Below are 22,846 nucleotides of genomic sequence, written 5' to 3'. Positions count from 1 at the left end.
AGAGAGAGAGAGAGAGTTTTTGAAGATTGTGTTGGACTTGGGTTTGTATTACTATAGCGCAATATTAAGCTTATTGACATTTTACATTTGTTGACAAAATGAGATCAGATGGGCCCTTTTATGCCATCAAAAAATTATCCAAATTGAAATACTAATTAGAATCTGGCTCAAAATATTCCAATCAGGCATAGAGCCTGTTGCATTATATGGTAGTGAAGTGTGGGGTCCTCTCCCCAATAAATCAAGAATTTGAAAAATGGGACAAAAATCAGATTGAAGCCCTTAAAATGCATAACCCCAAACTCTTAGCAATTTAAAGCCCTTAAAAATCATGAGGTGAACCCTGAAAAAAGTCAAAACAAACTAACATAACAACAGTCAGCATTCGGCCCCACCAAATTAGAAAAATTATCTAACCTGCTGGACTGAAACAACAGAAAAACAAAATAAACTTGAATGGTATTTGGCTCTAAATAGAGATTACACTGCTGAATATCTGAGTACAGTGAAAGACTGTAAATTAAGAAGAGAAATGTCAAGGTACAGACTGAGCAATCTTAATTTTAGAGACAGGCAGATATCGACAGACCTGGGTGCCCAAAGAGAGCTGCACCTGCCCATACTGTAACCATGGGGAAGCGGAGAAAGAGCAACACTTCCTCACCAGCTGCCTTAATTATGAAGAAATTAGAAAGAAGTTTTAGTCCAAATTTGAAACACTTTGCCCTGACTTCAAAATGTTAAACAAGAAAACACAATTTTAATATTTATTAGGTGGAAAACAAGATTGTATCTTACTAGCAGCAAGATACAGTGATGCCTGTCACAAAAAGAGGGAGGAGTCAACACACAGAACAAACACACACACACACACACACCACAGTGAATTTTAAATTGTTCTAGATTTGACATAGAATCGATGTGTTCTGGTTATATATATATATATATATATATATATATATATATATATATATATGCATGTATTTATTTATGTATACATACCTGTTCTAGATTTTCCCTTTGAAGGGATTAGGGCAGAGGAATGTACTCTTCTGAATGGAATGCAAGGTGAATGACTTAATAAGACAGTGATTTGCCACCACCTACTGGCGTGTATATTTAGAGTATGGGTTCTGTTTTGAAGTCATATCATATTTTAGTATTAATTTGTATTTTTTACATGTTAAATTATGATGTTCCATTCTAAAGCTACTTTATTATTTTGTAATAACCCGTAGGTTTCTGAAGAGCATTTTTGAAGCTCTTTATTTTATTGCAGTTTTTAGAACAAAAAACATACAAAGGGCAATTACATAATAGATGATAACATAAAAAACAACATTAAACAAATAAAAAAGAATGAAACAATATAAAATAAAAATAAAAATAAGGAAAGCAGTAACATCACATATCCATAATCAAGTACAAATATATATATATATATATATATATATATATATATATATATTTTTAAGGCTTTAAAATAATTTAAGTTTTTTTTTTGCTCATAAAAAAATAAAATATCCTTTTCTTTGAGTTGCAATTCAACATTAGTACTTTGTTTAACAAAAAAAACAAAAAACAAAAAACAAATCACACCAAAACAATTTTGTATTAATACAATCAGAAAATAAATGGACAGTACTCTCATTTTCCTTTTTACATAAAACACACTTTAAGTTAATGTCTTTGCAAAATTTTGCAATTACCTGTTTAACAGGATAAATACGATGAACTATCTTGAATGATACCTCTCTAATTTTATTACTAATACAAAAACGTCTAGAGATCTTAAAGGTTTCTTTCCAATTGACATCTTGAAATTGAAACACTAGAAATTTGGCAAATCTTTCTGAGATAATTGTTATTAATTTTTCTTTTTCTTTTATATTTATACCTTCCAATTTAAGACAGAAATCAACATTTGGTTTTCCATCTATATCATTTACTAATAATTTCCTAAGTTCTGAGGGAATGGCATTGATTACCATCACATACTCCTTGACAGGTATATGAAATGAACATTTTTTTAAGAACTCTGCATAGGTAAGCACGTGACCATTAGAATTCAACAGTTGTGAAACCAACCAAACATTTTTTTCTAAACCAATTAACTAAAAAAGAGATTTATTTTGGTGTGTAATGTATTTATTATTCCAAATTAAGCACTTGTGAGGGGAAAAATTGTGTTTGTATATAATCATCCATAATAACAATGCCTGTCTGTGAAAACTGGAAAGTTTTATGTGAAGCTTACTAATATTAAAGTTACAATTAAGGAGATATTCAATATCACCTACTTTTTCAAACATAATATTAGGGATATAATACCATAATTTATCTTTTGTAATTTTGTATCCACTTAATTTTAAAAATAGTGTTAGATATTTCAAAATCAAGTACATTTAGCCCACCTTGATTAAATGGATTACAAAGTATTTTTTATTCAAATAATGATGTTTATTTTTCCAAATAAAATTATATATTCATTTATTTTATATCATTGATAATACGTTTTGGAGTGTCTATAGCCATTGCGGTGTAAACTAGCCTAGATACCTAGATTCATATTTTGATAATAAAACTTATTTAAAGACAGGTCTCTCATTAGTCAAATTTCGTTTGAATTGTATTAATTAATGGGGTATAATTAAGATTTATTCTTTCTTTTTGGTCTTTACATATATTAATCCCTAAATAAGTAATATAGTCTTTTATTGGAATGCCACAAACTTCAGACAAGTCACTTGGTCTTTTTTTTAAAGCAAACAATTCACATTTTTTAATATTTATAGCTAACCCTGATACCATATAGAATTTGTTAAGACACTCAAAAGCCATTTTTAATTCTTTTATGTCTTTTAGAAAAATTGTAGTATCATCTGCTAACTGGGAACATTTAATCACATTAAATTACAGGTAATTTAACAGAACTATTGCAATTATTGTTCGAACTGCGTGGATAAAGTTGTTGCTAAAACCAAAAAAATCAAGAACTTTAAATAAAAAATTATGGTTTACAGTATCGAATGCTTTATAATAATCTATAAAAAAAAATGTAACTGTCATCATTTAAAAGAAAATTGTAGTCAATCAAATCTAATATTAATAGATATTAACTTTAATATGTTAATAACTTTAATCAACTTGCAAATATATGTAAAAGTACTTTAGTGTCATTATTGATTAGAGTTATTGACCTCCAAGTTTCTATATTTAGTATGTCTTTACCTGGCTTAGGAATCAATGTAATCAATCCCTGTAACAGTTGGCAACATTACTTCATTCTGCAAAATTTCTTTGAAGACATATATAAAAAACTCTGATATCTTCTTTGAATTTTTTATAAAATTCACAGGTCAGCCCATCATTACCTGGTGCTTTATTATTTTTAAGCTTCTCTATACCTTTAGAAATTTCTTCAAGAGTTATGTCTTGATCACATATGTAATTAGAATGTTGAGCTATACATTTTGCATTTTTTTTGTGAATCTAGAAAAAGAGCAGCATTATATTATTTTCTGAATATAACTTTTCATAAAACCTGACAAAACTAGATATTAATTTTGGGTCCACTATAAGAGAATCATTAATCTTAAGCTTCTTTAATGAGGAAAAATCTCATTTTTTTCTTTCAAGATTGAAAAAATACTTAGAATTTGATTCACCTTTTTCTAGATGATTCACCACTTTCTCCTTGATCTTATAAACGCACCCTTAGCTTTATATTCATAGATTTGTTCTAACTCCAGTTGTAAGTTCATTAAAACAATTTTAACTTGTTCACTTTCTATTTGTTTGTCATATATATCCATTACGTTTTGAATTCAAATATTTTCTTTGTTTCTTTTGGCTTTGGCTATTTCTTTACTTCTTGAGATTGCAATTTTTCTAATTTCATATTTCATAATTTCCCAATTTGTTCTATATAAGCCTGATATTTTAGCATTATTATAACATCTCTTTATCACACTTTTAACTTTATCCTTAAATTGAACATCTTCAAGAAGGGAATTGTTTAATTTCCAATAGTTGAAATTAGATCCTCAAATTCTTGTATTACAAATGTTGATAACTATATGTATCATTTTATGGTCACTGAAGACTGAAGGCACTATGTCTGTCTCCTGAATTTGATTTCCAAGTTCCTCAGATGTTAACCAAAAGTCAATTCTAGATTGTATAGATCTATTCTTATTACCCCAAGTAAAGTCTATCTTATCATGATTTCTGTACCTCCATTCATCCTGACAGTTTAATTGGGAACATAAATTACATATATATGTGTATATGGGGACTGTCCACTAATACAAAGAGGAAAACAATCCAAAAAAGAATCGTTATAGTGTTCCAATCACCACCTAAAATCAACTGGGCACTTGGGTATATTTTAAAGAATTCCTAGCAGGACGGTGGTGACAGCAGCGGCAATCCACCTGTCACTCAAGTGGCCACGCCCTAAGTTATGCAGAACTTTAAGGCTTAATATACATTAAACGGATGAGTTATAAAAAAAATTCACCCCCTCACAGTTGACATGAAGGGCAAAATTAGCTATATAGACCAAAACCACTTTTTGAACCAGGCTGTAAACATTATTTTTTCTGCTGTGAAGTTGGGCATTTTAACATGGGGAGTCTATGGGATGGACTCCCTTTTGCAGCCAGTCTCTAGCGATGAATTGCAGTTTTAGTCACTTCCGTATTGACTTCAAGAGGGAGACCGGGAGGTTTATACAGGGGCGTCGTAGTTGGGTGAAAAGTGGGACTAAATTACCAGGGCCCCAGGTGGGGGGAGGGCCCCTGAGGAGTGAAATTTTATTTTTTTTTCTGTTAAATATAATTTTAAGATCACAATAAATGTTGTTAACTAATGTAAATGCTAATATTTTGGGTAAATGCATCAGTTGATTGATGTATTAAATGGTGTCCAAGTACATATAGTGTCTGAGGACAGGCACCCTTTCCCTTGCACGAAATGGTTTAGTCCACCTTCAGCGTTCATTCTGCTGAAGCGACAGACAGCAGTACATAACTGTGCTATGGAAGATGATGTCTAAGAAAGCTAAATCCGGTTCTCAGAAAAGAAAAGGGGGGGCAAGAAAGGGATAAAAAAAAGAAATGAGGGAAAGCAACTGCTAACAGACTTCTTTCCCAAGAAACGTGAGCCCAAAATGTGAGAGCAAATAGTCTACAAATGAACTCCTGCTGTGGTTACAAAACACTTCAATACCACCGCGATTATCAGTGCTAATAACACAATGGCATAACACAAAATTAGAAATTACATGATGCCTTGTTTGCATAGCCTACACCATTTCAATAGTATACTAATTTGAAAACTAAATTAATATTTGTTATTGGACTATAATAGTCTAACTTTGTAGGCTCAATGTCATATAGGTTCATGAGGATAGGCTGTCATATTAGTAGCAAAGCTAACTTGTGAAACGCATGGCACTCAGTTTCAGAAACTGTCACAGAGGGTGATGCAGCAACAGACATATATATTATTTGCTTCAAGGTAACATACAAAAAACCAAGTAAACAACAATAAGAAAAATCCTAATAAAATTCCAAGAAGTCCAAATAGCAGCATAACATAAATAAACACAATAAACAAATTAAAAAACAGCGAGAAAAATAAATACAAAAATAAATAAATATAAAAATAAAACACAAAACAAAGGGCTTAATCACCAAAAAATACCTTCAAAAGAGGCAGACCGGGAGGTTGCCGCTTGGTGAAAACACTGAAGATAACACAGAAGTGACATGACTTCCTTGACAGCTGATACAAGCAGAGTGGCGAACACGTGCGCCACTCACTGTAAAAAAAAAAAAAAAACAGGAACATACCAAAACAAACTTGCCGGGGGGAGAAGAGGGGCTAAACTGAACTATTCTCTAAACACTACAACCAGGGCGTCGCAGAAAATGAGTGTGTGAGTTTGTTTACGTTTGTAAACTCCCATACATACAAATAATTATTCGAAAAATATAATTTCCCTGCAGCCAGTGGGCCCCTTTCCTGTGTAGGCCCCTGAATGCTTGGTGGTCTGTGACCGGTGAAAATACAGCTTTACTCATCAGCAGTAAAACACAAACACCACCACAACTGTGATAACTTTACAGACCGGGAGCACCGTCAACGCAGCAGTCTGTATCTGCAGGTCTTTCTAAGGTTTCGGCTTAATCTGACGGTGTCCGTCAAGTCTGAAGTTTTCAAAGGTTTTTTTTCTTCTAATTCTTTTTAGGGAAAAGAAAAGGATTCACCCCCTGAATTTTTTGGTGGGAGCATCTGACTGATGCAAACAGGTATGAGAATATTATTCATTATTACAGCGTGCAGTGTGTGATATTTAGAAGGATCTATTGACAGAAATAGCAATATTCAAGAGTTCAGATGCAAAATCCCCTAAATCCATCTGAAGTATGTCGTTAAAATGAGCATTTCTTTCTGGCTACTTTATAAAGTTTCTATGTAAGTACTGGCACTTCTGATTGGGCTGAGGCTGGAATTGACTCTATGCGATCACTTCCGCGTTTGGTCTCATCAGCTCAGTTACAACCCGGTGCAGCACTGTAACTTCACTATTGGCGATAACTGTGAAAATGCCGCAGGAGGGGATGTCATACTTCACTCGCTGTTTACAAGAGCTTCCCCGGATAACTGTGAATGACGTTAATGGTATCGTGAGGCAATCAGCTCAACAGTAAGAAAGAGAAGGGCTTCAAATGATATATTGCATCGACAGTTTTGAGGGCGAGTATCCTCATACTATAATGTTATCCGACTATCGATTCTAGCTGTCTCCGTTTCTCACAGTTTATATATGTCTTTGCATTATTTGTATTTATTTATTTATCTATCTAGTTACATTTTATGTACATTGTTTGCATCGTATATGTGATTATATGTGATTTTGGATTTTACTTTACGAACGTTACAAACTATAAGTAAAATCTCAGTTTCTAGTAAGGATCAGCAGGTGACAGGAGAGGTCTGCGTGAGGGCGACATGTTTCAGGTCGATGAGTCAGAGAAGCCGCATAGTTTGGACACAATCAAGACTTGAGCTAAGCACAGTTAACGTTTTACATAGAGATGCACCGATCGACCTGTGTTGTGCCAGATGTTGCTTGTCACAGCAGTAACCAGTAAGTTTGTCTTGACAAACTTTTTTATCTAGTTATATTTAGTCTGTAAAAGACTGTTAACAGAGGCCAGAAACGCTAAAGACATTCATTAAGAGGACAAAATACTGCATCAGGCAGATCAGTCTCACTGTTCATGATGCACAAAATATTGGAATAATATCAATATTTCATATCAGTCGATGTTGATAATTATCACAATAAAAGTAACATTTTTATTTCTTTCAAGTTTAAAAGCAGATTTTTGCTACAGTGTGAAAGCTGTAGAAACCAGATGGTTAAATGTAGGTGTAACATTTTCTTTATGATCAGAACATGACAAACACATGTTTTTTTTTTTTTTTTTTACACACTTTTTTCAAAACAAAATAAATATCTTAATAGAAAAAAAAATCTTAGTCCTACATGTTTTAATGAGTAATATTGTTTCAAATCAAGAAACAGGTTTATGTTACCTGATAATAGTAACCGTAATAATATTAAATTTTTTTGTCTCTTAGATGTACACATTTGATAGTAGCTTGTGTTAGGATGCAGATTTATGTTCATTATCAAAATCAGTAATATCTGTAATAATCTATGTATGTAAAATATAAACCATATAAAATGTAAAAAAAAAAATAAATTGAAATGTAATTATTCTGTTTGAGTTTTTATTTTATTTTTATTTTTTTTTATTAACTGTTGCTCTTCCATAGCATCATCCATAGTAACACTTAAAACCACAAATATAGCACCTCAATACCATGGTAAAATGTAATTTTGTTTCTAGGTATTTGTATGAAAAACAGTAGTCTAAATACATTTATAAATGCATAAACGCTATAGCTTAATCACAAAACATACTGTAAGTATATTCCATTGCTCCTCCTTCAAAACAGACACTATTCAGACAATAAACACTGCTGCTCTAATAAGTTCTCGCCATGCTGCCGTTTGAGCTTTGATCCGAGCGGATAAACGGTCCGAGTGGCTCACTTTGACTAGGGCTCTTTTGTTTCACCTTTGCAGCATGAATATCGTATCAAACATTTATTGAACTCTTGTTATCATTTATTGAGGAAATTCATATCGCATATTCATGTCACCTTCTAAACTGTGCCTGATATGTTCTACAACAGTCGTAATATTCCCACAATTAAGGTGATACCTTTTTAAAAGCTCATTATCGTCAAATGTTTTCTAAATGTTTAAGTGCCAAGGCTTATTGCTCCATTTTAGGATAGTTTGTGACTTGGTCTTAGTGACTTAAGGATTCCACTTCACTACTCCAAACATTTCACTACTCACTACAATGTGCAGGTGAGCTGACAGCAGTATTTACAGACCTGTTCAACTCCTCCCTGGAGCAGGCCATGGTACCAACATGCCTCAAGTCAGCCACAATGATCTCGGTACCAAAACAGGCAGCATTCAAGACATTGAATGATTATCAGCCAGTAGCCGTGACGCTGGTAGTGAAGTGTTTTGAGCAACTCATTTTGACACACATTTGACACACTATGTACTGTTAATTCATCAACTGAAAACTGCATAGACCAAAAGATCGATTGGAGTTTAAGAATTAATATTGGTTCATAAGAATAAAAATCTTTCTTTTTTTCTCCCAGCCCTAGCATATTTTGTTGTTTTTAGTGGCCTCCACTCTCACTGCGGGGTGTGGTTTTGAACATGAAAAGAGACGCACAGTTACTGTTCATCTGTTCTTTTCACAATAAATGCATAAGCCTATGTATGCTCATACTGTATGTTCATGATTAGAACTGAAAATGTAAACAAAAATAAAAGCTATTAAATGTTATCATAATTAAAATATGAAAATTAAAATGCTGAGTAATAATAGATTATGACAGAATTTTTATGACCCTGTCTGTCAAAATGTTAAAGTCTATGGTCTGTCATGAAGACTAAACTAGTCTTGCCATGAAGTGATGAATACCAAATAACACCAAGACAAAACTTTTGTTTTATTTATTTAGTTTTTAGTAAATACAATTGCAAACTGTTGTTTGTAACTATGTTTCCAATTTATTGTCTATAAAAATTTCTAAGTGACATAATTCAGTTGTAATGAATTTGCTCAGGAACATTAATTATAAGGAAAAGCAACAACGAGAAAACATGGCCAAGAAATATGATCTGAACATTCATTATGACATCTTAGCAAGCCTTTGAGTCACAATGCCAAACTTCAAAATGTCCTGTCTTAATAACATAAAATTTTGTTTGCTAAATTGTGTTTCAGTGCATATAACCATGAAGATTTTTTGGATTTTTGCACCATTTCTAACTGGTAGGTCACATTATTTTCTTTCAATGAAGTTTAATATTTTTTATAATTAAAGAATGCTTTTGTGCAAAATTATAATTTAACTATTTTATGAGTCTGTGTGTGTATAGCCGAATATATACATACACTCATAGTTTTTTTTTTTTTTAAAGATGCTTGCTCATCAAGGCTGCATTTATTTGATCAAAAATACAGAAAAAACAGTAATATTGCAAAATGTTATTATAATATAAAATAATGGTTTTTATTTTAATAAACTTTAAAATATAATTTATTCCTGTGATGCAAAGCTGAATTTTCATCAGCTGCTACTCCAGTCTTAAATGTCACATGATCTTTCAGAAATCATTCTAATATGCTGATTTACTAAGTTAAGATTTATTAAAATAAAAAATCACAGGACGTAATGTTTTCTTTATATGAGAGGAAAACTCTTTTAAGTGTGCGTTGCATTCACATTTTGGGCTTATATGCGTATCTGGACATATGCTTTACAAGCTGGTCTTTATCACATGTCTTGGTACATTAAGCCACATTAAGCATTATTTGTGTTCTGCAAATAAGTTCTGCTAATTCACAAGCTGAGTGAGAGTCATACTTGCAGAAGTAATGTATATTATTAACCCAAACAAAATCAAAACGTTCAAAAACACCCAGCAAAGTCATTCTTTTATTGAGTGACGGGCAGTGACATTATTAGGGCCCTATGAAATCCGTTTTATTTCTTTCCAAATTCCGTTTTTCCGTTTTATTTTTCTGGATTCTGTTTTTCCCGTTTTAATTTTTCTCAACTCCTTTTTAATGGTTAAATTAAATTTAATTAATTAAAGAGCATGTCTAATTAATTAAAATCATGAAACTTATAAAACTATGAAATGTTTTATTTTTTCTCACTATATGTTTTATTGTTATCAAATTCTGTGTTTTATCATGTCTAATTATATGAATGCATACTTAATTTATTCAAATTTATTCTTAAAATAGCCTTATGAAAGTTTTTTTTTTTTTTTACCCTCAGAAATTCTGTGTTGTGTTTTTAAAATGTTCTGGTTATCAAATGAAGGCATAAAACATTAATTTCATTTATCTTTTAATTATTGAAAATTAAGCAAATTTTTTTTGGCAAACAAAGGGGAATTTACTATTAAAATTATAACATGGAAGAAATGACAGGCACTGAAATCTCCGCGAGCGTCACGTGTGCTTCAGTGTGTGTAGTAAACAAATCCGCTCATCTGCTCCATTCATTAAAACAGAGACACAGAACATGCAGGATTCACATTTAAATGGTATTTTTGCGGTTTGATTTAAGTGTAATGACCTACTTTTGATTAATTCATTCAAACTTTGACAAATTTCGTGACATTCCGTGTTATTCGGTAAATTCCGTTTTTATGACTGGATTCTGCGATTCCGTCCACATTTTCCGCATCGCGGAATCCATAGGGCCCTACATTATTGATAGATTTACTACGCGGGCATCTTTTCATCATCTTCGCGACCTGCTTCCCATAAAAAGTGAAAAAACATTTTGCATTGTCAAGTATGGTGACCCATACTCGAAATTGGTGCTCTGCATTTAACCCATTACAAGTGCACACACAAAGCAGTGAGAAGTGAACAAACACACACTTCAAGAGCACCTCAGTCATGGTATTGAAGGTGGAAAGAACACTGTTCATTCACAATCCCCATCTGGTAGTGCGGGAATTGAACCGGCGCCCTTTGGGTTACAAGCCCGACTCTCTAACCATTAGGCCACGACTGCCCTCATTGTCCAGTTTTCTCTTGGTATGATGATCTGAGTTACTGTTGCAATTCTTGGTGCAGCATGAATGACACACAATGGTGAATCTTTTTACAATCGTGACAGAAAATTTTAAATACTGCCCTAAACTCAGTAGTGGAGAGGCAGCGTGATCGTCCCAGTATAGTGGATAAACAGAGCAATTTCCCAGAGCCAAAAATCAACGCGGCATGATGCCAGCGTCACGTTATCTGTTGTTTTTACAATTTTCTTTTTTTACTTACAGGTGCTTACTCTGTCTCTGTGGTGCTAAATCACCCAACATCACTTCCCTGCGACTGTGGTGAACAAGTGGAGTGGAAGAAGACCTTTCCCATAGAAGCAACTATTGCTAAGTGCCAAAAGGAGAAATGCATCATAGAAGAACATTTTCAGGAAAGATTTGCAGTCACACCTGAAAAAAACTATTCTCTATTTCTCACGTCAGCAAAATACAATGACCTGGGGCAATACGTGTGCAGTTGTGACGGCTTTGTCAAGTCAGTTAAGCTGGAGGTTGTGGGTGAGTGTTTGTTTGCCTCACATTAAAAACACTTTAGACTATGCATTAAGTAATGTAGCTTAATTTTTATATTTTCCCTGTAGTTCCTATAAATGTGACAGCCGTTGAGTTGGAAAACGTCACTCTTCCGTGTTATGCGGATACCCAAAGAGATGTCAGGGATGTGACGTGGCTACATAATGAACAAAATGTTCTGCACTACACTGAAAATGGAGCCACAAACCCAGGCGATGACTATGAGGGCAGAGTATCGCTGACAGATGACGGATTCAGGGACGGCGATGTGTCTCTCACCATCACTGGCATCCAAAAGAGAGATGCTGGGTTATACCGCTGCTTTGTTCATAAGGAAAATACTAAAGGAGAACCACACGCCTACATGCTGCATGTCAAAGGTAAAACCTCATCATATGAATATACAGTATTCAACATTTGAAGTGGATAAAAAAAAAAGTTCATCAGAGTTGTTCTAAAACAAGAATGGGTACTGTTTTGGTTGTTTTGGACAACTTTGGTTTGAAAGGTTTTGATCCACTTCAAATGTTGACTACTATATATGTACTTGATATATCATTATGTGCAATGCCTATTGTATTGTTAGTTCTCAGTTAGGATTTAAGTGAATGTTACATTAGTACCATGAATTTATCTGGCTAGTTTTACTACTAATGTCACACATTTTAATTAATTAGCTGGAAAAAGGGATTTGTTCACAAATCGGACAGTAGACATTGCTGCTGGGTCCGGATTTTCTAGTTTAAAATAACAAGTAAATTCTAAAGCATATCAGGCTTTGAAATTTAATGAAATAAAAGCCAAAGTTCCCCAAAATGAAAATACACTGTAAAAAAAGAAAATGAAACAAACACTGTGTGCTGGTTCTTTTCTTTAATTTCATGCAGAGAAGTTCACCAGTGCAGGAGGAAACCAAACTGAGGGCAGCAACAATGAGAAACCACCTCACATTGGACTGATCCTATCTTTGTCACTTTTCTTGTTTATCATTTGCTTTTTTCTTATTCTTTTATGGTGTAAGAAGATGGCAGCATCACCCACAGAGGAAACTGCAGATAGAGAGCCCATACCGGAGAGTGACCAAAAGCTTTCCACTCGTCCTTTTTTTACTGGAGATGAGCCCTATGAACTGCCAAACTGGAGAAAGAATGATTACAGTCATTCTAATAATGAAAATACTGACTCCACTCAAACACAGGAACATGATTGTTAGCAGTGTCATTCATGTATAGCTGGCAGCTGCTTGTCTGATGCAGAAGAACAAAATATGAAAACTGCCATCATGGGACCACAGAACATATTGAACACCATTGTGTTTCAGTGTGCGAGAACAATTGTTTGTTGAGTTTACACACTTTCCCTGTGGATGGACAGCACAAAATGTAGATAGACTATGTTCAGTGCTATAAAAGAGTTGTTTTTATTTTAAGATTTTCTTTACACAAAGATCTAGTGACATTTTTTAATGATCACTCTTATAGTTCAAAAGAATAACAGATGTATGTGACCTGGACCACAAAACCAGTCATAAGTAGCACGGGTATATTTGTAGCAATAGCCAAAAATACATTGTATGGCAAAATTAGCGATTTTATGTTGTGATATTAAGATATTTTGTAAATTTTCTACTGTAAATATATCAATATATTTTATTTTTTGATTAGTAATATGCATAGCTAAGAACTTCATTTGGACAACTTTAAAGGTGATTTTCTCAGTATTTTGATTGTTTTTTTTTTGTTGTTTTTTTTTGGCACCCCCAGATTCCAGATTTTCAAATCTTGACTAAATATTATGATATCCTAACAAACCATACATCAATGTAAAGCTTATTTATTTAACTTATTATTTATTTATAACTTTCATATTATGTAAATTTCAAATTAAAAAAAAAAAAAAATCAATTTTAAAAAATTAATCCGTATGACTGGTTTTGGTCTAGAGTCACATATAATAAGTAATAGATTTTTAGCAGCCCCTTACAGCCTCTCTTACTGTCTCCTCTTGATTTAGTTACTAGTCAACTTTGAGAATGTGTGTGAGTGTAGAAATGCACATGGCCTTGTATTTGTCCATAACTGCTGTTTTAAGGTGTTCCTTTCTTTTATTCTTGGCTGCCTTATTTCTCGTTCAATTATATTTCATTAAGGTTACATTATATATTTGTCACGTTGGACTTGGACCTATATTATGGATTCTTTCTATTCAACATATGAACTGTATTAACCACCTAATAAAGCTTTAAGATTTGTATATATACAGATGAAAATACACATATATTATCACTGCAATAAAAAAAAAAAAAAAAAAAAAAAATGATAAAGCACTGAGTCTTTGATTTGTTCCGGGAAAAGATTAAGCATCGAGAGTGTCGAAAACAGCGCCATCTGTGCTTAGTAGAACATAAAGCAGTCAGGAAAGATGCTTCGGTTCGAATGTCGAATGACAAACCGTATGGGATTATTTTTGTGCCAATAAGAATGAACGTAACTTTATAAAACTGAACGTAACTTTCCAATAAACGATCAAAAATATGCCACTGCAAAAGAAGAAAAACACAATGAAAATGAAAAAATGAACTCAGTCGGTTTAACATGCTCTTCAAATATGCTTCATTCTTTGTTAATGATTTTCAAAGAATCGCAGGATTCTGAATGCGTTGCCACAACTTTTTCGCTTCGCAAATTTTCGTTTGCTGTTTTGGCACAAACCTCTCGTGGGGGCGGGCTTAACAGCGATCTACTCTGATTGGCTAATGAGCTTTTGATGGACAGTTGCTCTCTGAACTGGAAGCACGGACGGTGACGTCAGTGGCGCAATACGTCGTGCTTTGTTAATAGAAACTATCAGAACTGTTGCACACTGTACATGAATAAAACTTTTATCGATGTTATTGATTAACGTTACTTTAGCAACACGAACCTACTTCAAGCTGCCCTGAGGGACAAGCTGAGGTGGAAGATGATGCTGCTCCGTGTCTTTCCTGGGAGCTCATCTTTAGAAACTAAGAGACGACCGTAGGTGAAATACTAATAACATTAATACTTAATATAAACAAAGCACGACGTATTGCACACCGCAACAACTTTCCAATATGTGCGCCACTGACGTCACCGTCCGTGCTTCCAGGTCAGAGAGCAACTGTCCATCAAAAGCTCATTAGCCAATCAGAGTAGATCGCTGTTAAGCCCGCCCCCACGAGAGGTTTGTGCCAAAACAGCAAACGAAAATTTGCGAAGCGTAAGCGAAAGTTGTGGCAACGCATTCAGAATCCATGATTCGCGAAACGATTCTTTGAAAATCATTAACAAAGAATGAAGCATATTTGAAGAGCATGTTAAATTCGTGCGACTGAGTTCATTTTTTCATTTTCATTGTGTTTTTCTTCTTTTGCAGTGGCATATTTTTGATCGTTTCTTGGAAAGTTACCTTCAGTTTAATAAAGTTACGTTCATTCTTATTGGCACAAAAATTATCCCATAATACCGCAGATGTCTTCCGCATTCATGTTTCTTCGGAAGGACGCGTGTTTTTGATATGCGTTTAATACTTTTTTTTTTTTTTTTTTTGTAAGCAAATGAAGTGGTTTCGTTGCTTTTTGGAACGGTCTGTGGTACATTTTAGTAATTGAGATAACATAGACTAACACTGTGTATTTGAGTGAACAGAAAGTGTTGGAGATTTCACTTTTCTGTCTGTTCCGCTTTTTCATCATGGATGACACATCCCTAGAAGATTTTTCTCCAGGATACAGGTACTTTGAACAGGCTACATACTATTTTAAATCTCATATTTGAAAGTATGCCATCGTTTTGTGTGTGTGTGTGTGTGTGTTAATGTAAAAATGAGAATTTTATTTAAAACAATAAGACCACATATAAAGTGACTATTTAATTTTTTTTATTTAGTTTTATTTTAAAAGGTCCTTCAAAAGGTGCTGCAAAAGAGATCAGAGTCAGAGCTGTGTGTCATATTTATATTGTGTTTTTGTTTTATATTAGGTATTTATGTTATTATGGTATTCATATTAGTTATTGTGAAAGAACTTGGGTCATTCCACGAAATCGGTGCCTTTTGCGTCCCTAAGAAATAAAACATAGAATTAATATAACAAAGTTATTTTGCGAATTAAAAACATAACAATAATATGCAATGTCAATACTGTTACCATTTTTAAAATGTACATTTAAACAATTATTTATTACATTAATATAATTAATATCTACAAGTAACACCCTTTCAAAGTGTACAACACATGCTTTTGTGAACTTGACTATTAGCTAGCAATTTGCAAATTTGTTTGAAATCGTCACACCAGTTACTGTCAACCTGTTACTTTTTAGATTAGATTAGGTGTCACCCTGTTTTTAAAGATTGTCTGTGTAAAATTCAAACGTTTTAATTTTGTAGTTAGTATCACTGGTACTGTTACAATTACTATTGTCATTGTTAATGATAGGATAGTATCAAATATCATTTATAAAAAAAATGTATACAATAAAAAATAAAACTCTATTTTTCACCCATAACTCATTGTCAATAATGCATCCATGTAAATTCAATTACAAACAAGAGCAGCGAGGTGACCTCAGACTCTCATCCTAGTCTTGCAATGTTCAGGAAAGTGAAACCAAATTTCAGGATCAAGATCTTGGTCTGGTTTGAGATGATCACAGAAAGACCAAGATCTGATCATCTTCCTTCCCTAACAATTGAACCAGATTAGTTTGAAACAGTCCCAGTGAAATAAGGAACTAAAATGCTGATATTACATAGTTAAATTGTAGTCTCTAGTAATGCTTGTGTCGGTAACAGTGTCGACAAAAATACCAAAACGAGGTACAAAAATAGTCATAAAATAACAAATTACATAGCCTGAGATGGCACAATACAATTTTTTTTTTTTTTTCAAATTTTCTAAGTGTAACCCACTTACATTTATGGTTCCTGTATCAACATAGTAAAAATGAAAAGATCATATTTTTTTAATCAAAAGTTAATACAGTAATTCAAATGATTCTTTGTTATAGTTCAGCTGATCAGAAGAGATCAGAAGCAGAGCCCAGCTGTGTGTTTATGAAGAGTGATGAATCTATAGGTCATCCACAACATTTAAGGTACAATATTTAATTAACAGACATAATTGAAATATTTATTATGGTGTTTTGTCATGTGATTATTTAATTATTTCATCTTATATTTTAACATTAGCTCACACAGAGAGACATGTCTGTGAAAGTACTCAGTGTACCTTTAATCTCTCTCTGTTATAGTTCAGTTCACCAGAAGAGATCAGAACCATAACACAAAAAAGATTATGTGATATTGTGGTAATTTAATTTTCCAGTCATGAAGACCTCAACATGTTTAGATCAAATCTAATGAAGAAGTTTGAGCATCTGTATGAGGGAACAGCGACACAGGGAAACCCAACACTCCTGAATGAGATCTACACAGAGCTCTACATCACAGAGAGTGAGAATGGAGAGATCAGTAATGAGCATGAGGTGAGACAGATTGAGACACAATCCAGGAGAACAGCAACAGAGGACACAGCCATCAAATGCAATGATATCTTTAGACCTTTACCTGAACAAGACAAAGCCATCAGAACTGTTCTGACAAAGGGAGTCGCTGGCATTGGAAAAACAGTCTCTGTGCAGAAGTTCATCCTGGACTGGGCTGAAGGGAAAGAGAATCAGGACGTCCATCTTATATTTCCACTTCCTTTCAGGGAAATCAACTTGATGAAGGACAAAACACTCAGTCTTTCAGATCTTCTTCATGTCTTTTTTCCTGAAACTAAAGAAATTGAAATGTCCAGAGATGAATATAAAGCGTTGTTCATCTTTGATGGTTTAGATGAGTGTTGTCTTCCTCTGGACTTTAAGAGCAAAATTAAATTGTATAATATATCTAAATCAGCTTCAGTGGATGTGCTGCTGATGAACCTCATTGTGGGGAATCTGCTTCCCTCTGCTCTCATCTGGATCACCTCCAGACCAGCAGCAGCTGATCTCGTCCCCTCTGAGTGTGTAGATCGAGTGACAGATGTACGAGGCTTCAATGAGCCACAGAAGGAGGAATACTTCAGGAAGAGAATCAGTGATCAGAGCCTGGCCAACAGGATCATCTCACACCTGAAGTCATCAAGGAGCCTCTACATCATGTGCCACATCCCAGTGTTCTGCTGGATCTCAGCCACTGTTCTAGAGAAGATGTTGAGTCAAGCAGGGAGTGGAGAGATTCCCAAGACTCTCACTCAAATGTACACACACTTCCTGATCCTTCAGACCAACATTAAACATGAAAAGGACTATAAGAAGAAGGTGAAAGATGAAGACATGATCCTCAAACTGGGCAAAGTGGCTTTTGAGCAGCTTGTGAAAAGTAAACTGATCTTCTGTGAGGAAGACCTGAGAGAGTGTGGCATTGATGTGACGGAAGCATCAGTGTACTCAGGATTGTGCACTCAGATCTTCAGAGAGGAGATTGGCTTGTATCAGGGGAAAGTCTTCTGCTTTGTTCATCTGAGCATTCAGGAACATTTAGCAGCTCTATATGCGCACCTCTCCTGGACAAACCACAGCAGAAACGTGATGCGGTTTAAAGTGAAGGACTTGTTTCAGCTCAATCCAGCAAAACATTTTTCATTATCTGAGCTTCATCAGAGCGCTGTGAATGAGACTCTACAGAGTAAAAATGGACATCTGGATCTTTTCCTGCGGTTCCTTCTGGGTTTGTCAGTGGAGTCTCATCAGATTCTCCTTCAACGAATAATGATTCTGAAAAGAAGCAGCTCTGACACCAATGAGAAAACAGTTGAGTACATCAAGAAGAAGATCAGAACCATTGACTCTCCAGAGAAATCAATCAATCTTTTCCGCTGTCTGAATGAACTGGGTGATCGTTCACTAGTAGAGGAAATACAACAGTATCTGAAATCTGGAAGATTATGTGAAGCCAAACTCTCTTCATCTCAGTGGTCAGCTGTAGTTTTTGTGTTGTTGACATCAGAAGAGGAACTGAATGAGTTTCGTCTTGATAAATTTGTTAAAGGAATTAATAAGCCTGAAAATGTGAAAGTTCTTCAGAAGTTGCTGCCTGTGATTAAAGAATCCAGATCAGTTCAGTAAGTATTAATAAAAACAATCACTTCACTGTTAAAACATTAAGAAAATCAAAGTTAAAGGTTCATAAGTGCTGTAGCTATTATTTTAGTGGTTGACACTTTTATGTTTTCAATACAGTAAAAGATTACTTTAGGTGTTCAGACAAAGTCAGAGAAGTTAGATAGATAGAGTTTCACATGAATGATTTTCATCTCTCTACAGGTTGAGTAATAGTGGCGTCACAGATGAAGGTTTTGCTGCTCTGGCTTCAGCTCTGAGATCAAACCCCTCACACCTGAGACAACTGGATCTGTCACTGAATGAACTAAGAGATTCAGTGAAACTGCTTTCTGATGTGCTACAGAATCCTCACTGTAAACTGGAGAAACTGTGGTAAGAACATATATGACTCACTGTATATACTGTATAGTGTACTGTATGTGAAGTGCTAAATAAATTACAATTTTGAAAACAAAATTACAAATCCAAAAAGAAAACCAAAAAATTATAAACAAAATGGCAAACTAAACACAAAACAAGCCAGAAAACACAATGACAATCCAGACAAAACGGAAAAGCTATTGGACGAGACATCTGTCAGTCAAGATCTACAAACAGTAAAAACTTGGTTTCTTGTGTAAGTGTTTGCAAAAACCATTTAAATGGATTATTTGTTTACACTTAGTGCACATAGCCCACCATCAGACTAAGTAACAAAAGAAACCAGAACAGACATCACTGTCAGCTGGAGTGAGTATGGCATCGCCCACTGAGTGGCAAAAAAACTGAGTGGCAGCATTGGTTTCGAATGAGAACGAGCTTTGCAATTTATTGTACAAAGAGATTTGACAAGAAACCTGAGGTATATTTTTACAGACTGCTGAAAGCTACTGAAAAGAGAAGCAAATTCATCGCTGCAGTTCAAAGAAACAAATCATCTCCAGGCAGTGAAACACAGATTTGCAGTTATTATTTCATGTTAATATGTTGAATTGTGCAGTAAAATCATATCCTATATATTGCATTATAGTATATCGTATTGACAACTCATCAACTAAATATTTACCATCTTAAATTCTGCATAACTGGATGTTTTTAAATAAACACTGACAAAAACTATATAGGTTCAGGTTTAGCAACCTTTAGTTTAAACTGATTATCATTTGTTTTACTCACGTTTTCGCATCTTCCCTATTAAATCAATTCACCCTGAAGGCTCTTTTGCCACTCAGTCTGGCTGAGGGGGCGTGTCCCAGTGGGAAAGTGACATCCGTGCATAACCTCTATAAACATTTTTAAATATTAAAAAATATATTTTAAATTAATTAAAACAGTTACGAGTAAAACATGAGGAAAAAAGTACAGTGCAATCATTTGGACATAGCACGGTGCTCATATAGTAAATGCAGCTAAACAGATGTGTATTCAATCTACATTTCAAAGTGGTTACTGTTTTAGCACTGATCTCTTCTGGAAGCTGATTCCAACTGCAGGCAGCATAGCTAAAGAAATATTTCTCTTTCTTGAATGAGACTTTGGATGTTTTATGATCATGTTTTGTGTTCTGTGACAGTTTAGATCTCAGTTCAATGATCCATCAAACAGATTGATTTGTGCTTTAAATTTGTACTTTATCTTTAATAACCAATTCACAGCTAAACTGATGAGCATTGTTCTTTACAGGTTGAGTAACTGTGGAATCACAGATGAAGGTTTTGCTGCTCTGGCTTCAGCTCTGAGATCAAACCCCTCACACTTGAGACTACTGGATCTGTCTGGGAATAAACTAGGAGATTCAGTGAAGCTGCTTTCTGATGTACTACAGAATCCACACTGTAAACTGGAGACACTGTGGTAAGATCTCTCTTATGGTTATAACCACATTCAATATACTGATCAGTTTGGTGATTGTTTCAATGATTGCTTCAATATTGGATGTCTTAATGTAGACTGTGAGTCTAAGGTGCCCTCTCAGATGCGGCAGCTGTCATCTCGGCTTTGTTGCTGTGTTCAATAAAGTCTTATTTTGACATTTGGAACTCTGCTTCTTGAGCTTTATTGACAATTTGAGAAGACCATTGTTTGTTTCTACAGCAATAGTCACATGTCTTTGTCCTTAGTAAAATGTCCTTTTCATCAGAAATGAGTCTTAAAATGAGACTAAAGATGAAGTTTAGGACCCATATTCACAAAACATCTTAAGGCTAAAAATAGCTCATAACTTGCCGATTTAGGAGAAAATCGTAAAAAATAATGGGCGTGTCAGTCCTAAATTTAGGACACCTAAGAGTATTTCACAAAGCATTTTAGCACTAAAACTAGCTCCTAAATCTGTGAAATGTTAGGAGTAGTGAAGAGGACTCCTAAGTCACTAAGACCAAATCCCAACTATCCCAAAGCAATCTGCCTTTGAACTTACACGTTTTAAAAACACTCTGCATTTATCTGCACACATATGTTTTCCCACGCAACATTTTTGGTTTTGGAGGTTATACCAACTCCAAACTTTCCTTTGATTATATCTTTGTTGTCATTAACACATTGGGCAAGAAGTAACAGCTGTTCTTGTGTCCAGTTTGGTTCTCTTTTACGTTTGCATATCTTACTATCAGCCATGATTTTTCTATTCTGTTAATAAAAAGGCTGTTTATATGTGTCATGAATCTGGCTGGTGACCTTCGGACCGCTCACCACCAGATGTCGCCCTCGCACATTAACATTACTCTGACTGTTGCTCCACACCCCTGACTATGTTCCCCATCGGCCATTGCGCTAATCGTCTGCAGCCAATCAGAGACCCTATATAAGCCTTGGACTTCCCCTAGTATCTGGACGAGTATTGGAGTTGTGTACTGGAGTTTGTATTGTGTATCCCTAGTTTCCTAGTTCCCTTGTTCCCTAAGTTTAGCTTTCTTGCCTGGTCATCTCGTTTTGTCTGTCTCGCCGCCTGCCTTTTGGACCTCTCGCTCGTTTGTTCAGAAAACCCCTTTTCCTCGCCCTTTGGATTACGTTCGCCATGGATCGACCCTCGCCTGCCTTACTTATAATGGCGGCTACAGCGGAGCCCGTTCACAAAATGGTGGCGAAGACAAAGCTCCGTCATGTCACTCCTGCCATACCAGTGTTATGTAACGTCACAGCTGTATTTCCTGAGTCAAGTCAGAGCTGCTGTTCCTGTGTCCAGTCAAGTTTCAGTCGTGTTTCCTGAGTCAAGTCAAGTTTCAGCTGTGTTTCCCGAGTCAAGCCAAGTCACAGCTGATCTTCATGAGCCAAGTCAAGTTACTGCTGTTGTTCCTGGGTCAAGTCACGTCTCAGCTGGTCGCCCTGAGCCTCATCACATCACGTCTGACCTCCCAGAGTCTCGTCTCGTCTCGTCTGATCATCCAAAGTCACGTCACGTCCCATCTGCTGCACCCAGGTCACCAAGGTCGGTTTATCATTACCCCAATCTCAAATGGGGACGTCTGTCCTAGCTCCCCGCACAGTGGTAGCACCCAGCGACACACACCCAGCCTATGAACTCTCTGTTCGTCTTCGCTTTACGTCTCCCTCGCTCCGTTACAATATGCATATCAGCTAATTGTTTATGAGTAGCAGTGTAGGGGGTAATGCATTACAAGTAACGTGAGTTACATAATATTATTACTAGAGTTGGGGTACTCGGACTTGTACTCTGACTCGAGTCCGGTCTCGAGTACAATTTTTTAGCAGACTTGGACTTGTCACATTTTTACTCGGACTTGACTCAGACTCGAGCATTTCGGACTCTGAAAATATTCCGAGTCCAGCCGAGTCCAGGAACAGTTGACGGAAATGTCAGTGACTCGATGCATTATCACGAAGTGATATTCAGTATCTGCATGTGTGTTTAAGTCTTGTACAGAAGGTTACTTATGTGCGCACATACTCAAAGCACGCTCACAGAACGCGCCTCTCAGTCAGTGTGCGAATGCAGAGTTCTCTT

The 22,846-nt window shown here is 35.1% G+C and overlaps 2 protein-coding genes across 9 annotated transcripts; both read left to right on the top strand.

The window, feature by feature from the left end:
* The first annotated feature begins 6,076 nt into the window (after positions 1-6,076).
* LOC127164904 (polymeric immunoglobulin receptor-like) lies at positions 6,077-14,041 on the top strand. Of its 8 annotated transcripts, none has more exons than XM_051109051.1 (6): positions 6,077-6,158; positions 6,257-6,317; positions 9,402-9,449; positions 11,480-11,755; positions 11,839-12,150; positions 12,658-14,041. In XM_051109051.1, the coding sequence occupies exons 2-6, from the start codon at positions 6,308-6,310 to the stop codon at positions 12,981-12,983; spliced, it is 972 nt and encodes a 323-aa protein (XP_050965008.1). In that variant the 5' UTR covers positions 6,077-6,158; positions 6,257-6,307; the 3' UTR covers positions 12,984-14,041. The 8 variants fall into 8 exon arrangements, with proteins under 8 accessions (XP_050965008.1, XP_050965015.1, XP_050965014.1 ...); XM_051109052.1 differs by having other exon boundaries at positions 6,120-6,172; XM_051109058.1 differs by having other exon boundaries at positions 6,083-6,317; positions 12,795-14,041.
* A 1,355-nt stretch (positions 14,042-15,396) lies between these two features.
* On the top strand, positions 15,397-22,355 carry LOC127165147 (NLR family CARD domain-containing protein 3-like). The gene is made up of 5 exons (XM_051109464.1): positions 15,397-15,524; positions 16,801-16,887; positions 17,118-18,902; positions 20,566-20,736; positions 22,187-22,355. The coding sequence occupies exons 1-5, from the start codon at positions 15,484-15,486 to the stop codon at positions 22,353-22,355; spliced, it is 2,253 nt and encodes a 750-aa protein (XP_050965421.1). The 5' UTR covers positions 15,397-15,483.
* The last annotated feature ends 491 nt before the right edge of the window (positions 22,356-22,846 follow it).

Source organism: Labeo rohita, chromosome 5 (assembly GCF_022985175.1).
Source record: "Labeo rohita strain BAU-BD-2019 chromosome 5, IGBB_LRoh.1.0, whole genome shotgun sequence".
In the NCBI taxonomy this organism is placed as follows: domain Eukaryota; kingdom Metazoa; phylum Chordata; class Actinopteri; order Cypriniformes; family Cyprinidae; genus Labeo; species Labeo rohita.
This window is presented reverse-complemented; position numbering and strand designations above follow the sequence as displayed.

What these genes read in the sequence shown, in the direction of transcription:
- LOC127164904 (XM_051109051.1), top strand. An exon ending in TTTTGCACCATTTCTAACTG is followed by an intron (nt 9,450 to 11,479) that starts GTAGGTCACATT and finishes TTTTACTTACAG; the next exon opens with GTGCTTACTCTGTCTCTGTG. An exon ending in AGTTAAGCTGGAGGTTGTGG is followed by an intron (nt 11,756 to 11,838) that starts GTGAGTGTTTGT and finishes TTTTCCCTGTAG; the next exon opens with TTCCTATAAATGTGACAGCC.
- LOC127165147 (XM_051109464.1), top strand. Translation starts at nt 15,484, where the DNA reads ATGGATGACACATCCCTAGAAGATTTTTCTCCAGGATACAG. An exon ending in GGTCATCCACAACATTTAAG is followed by an intron (nt 16,888 to 17,117) that starts GTACAATATTTA and finishes TTAATTTTCCAG; the next exon opens with TCATGAAGACCTCAACATGT. An exon ending in TGTAAACTGGAGACACTGTG is followed by an intron (nt 20,737 to 22,186) that starts GTAAGATCTCTC and finishes TCCTGGGTCAAG; the next exon opens with TCACGTCTCAGCTGGTCGCC.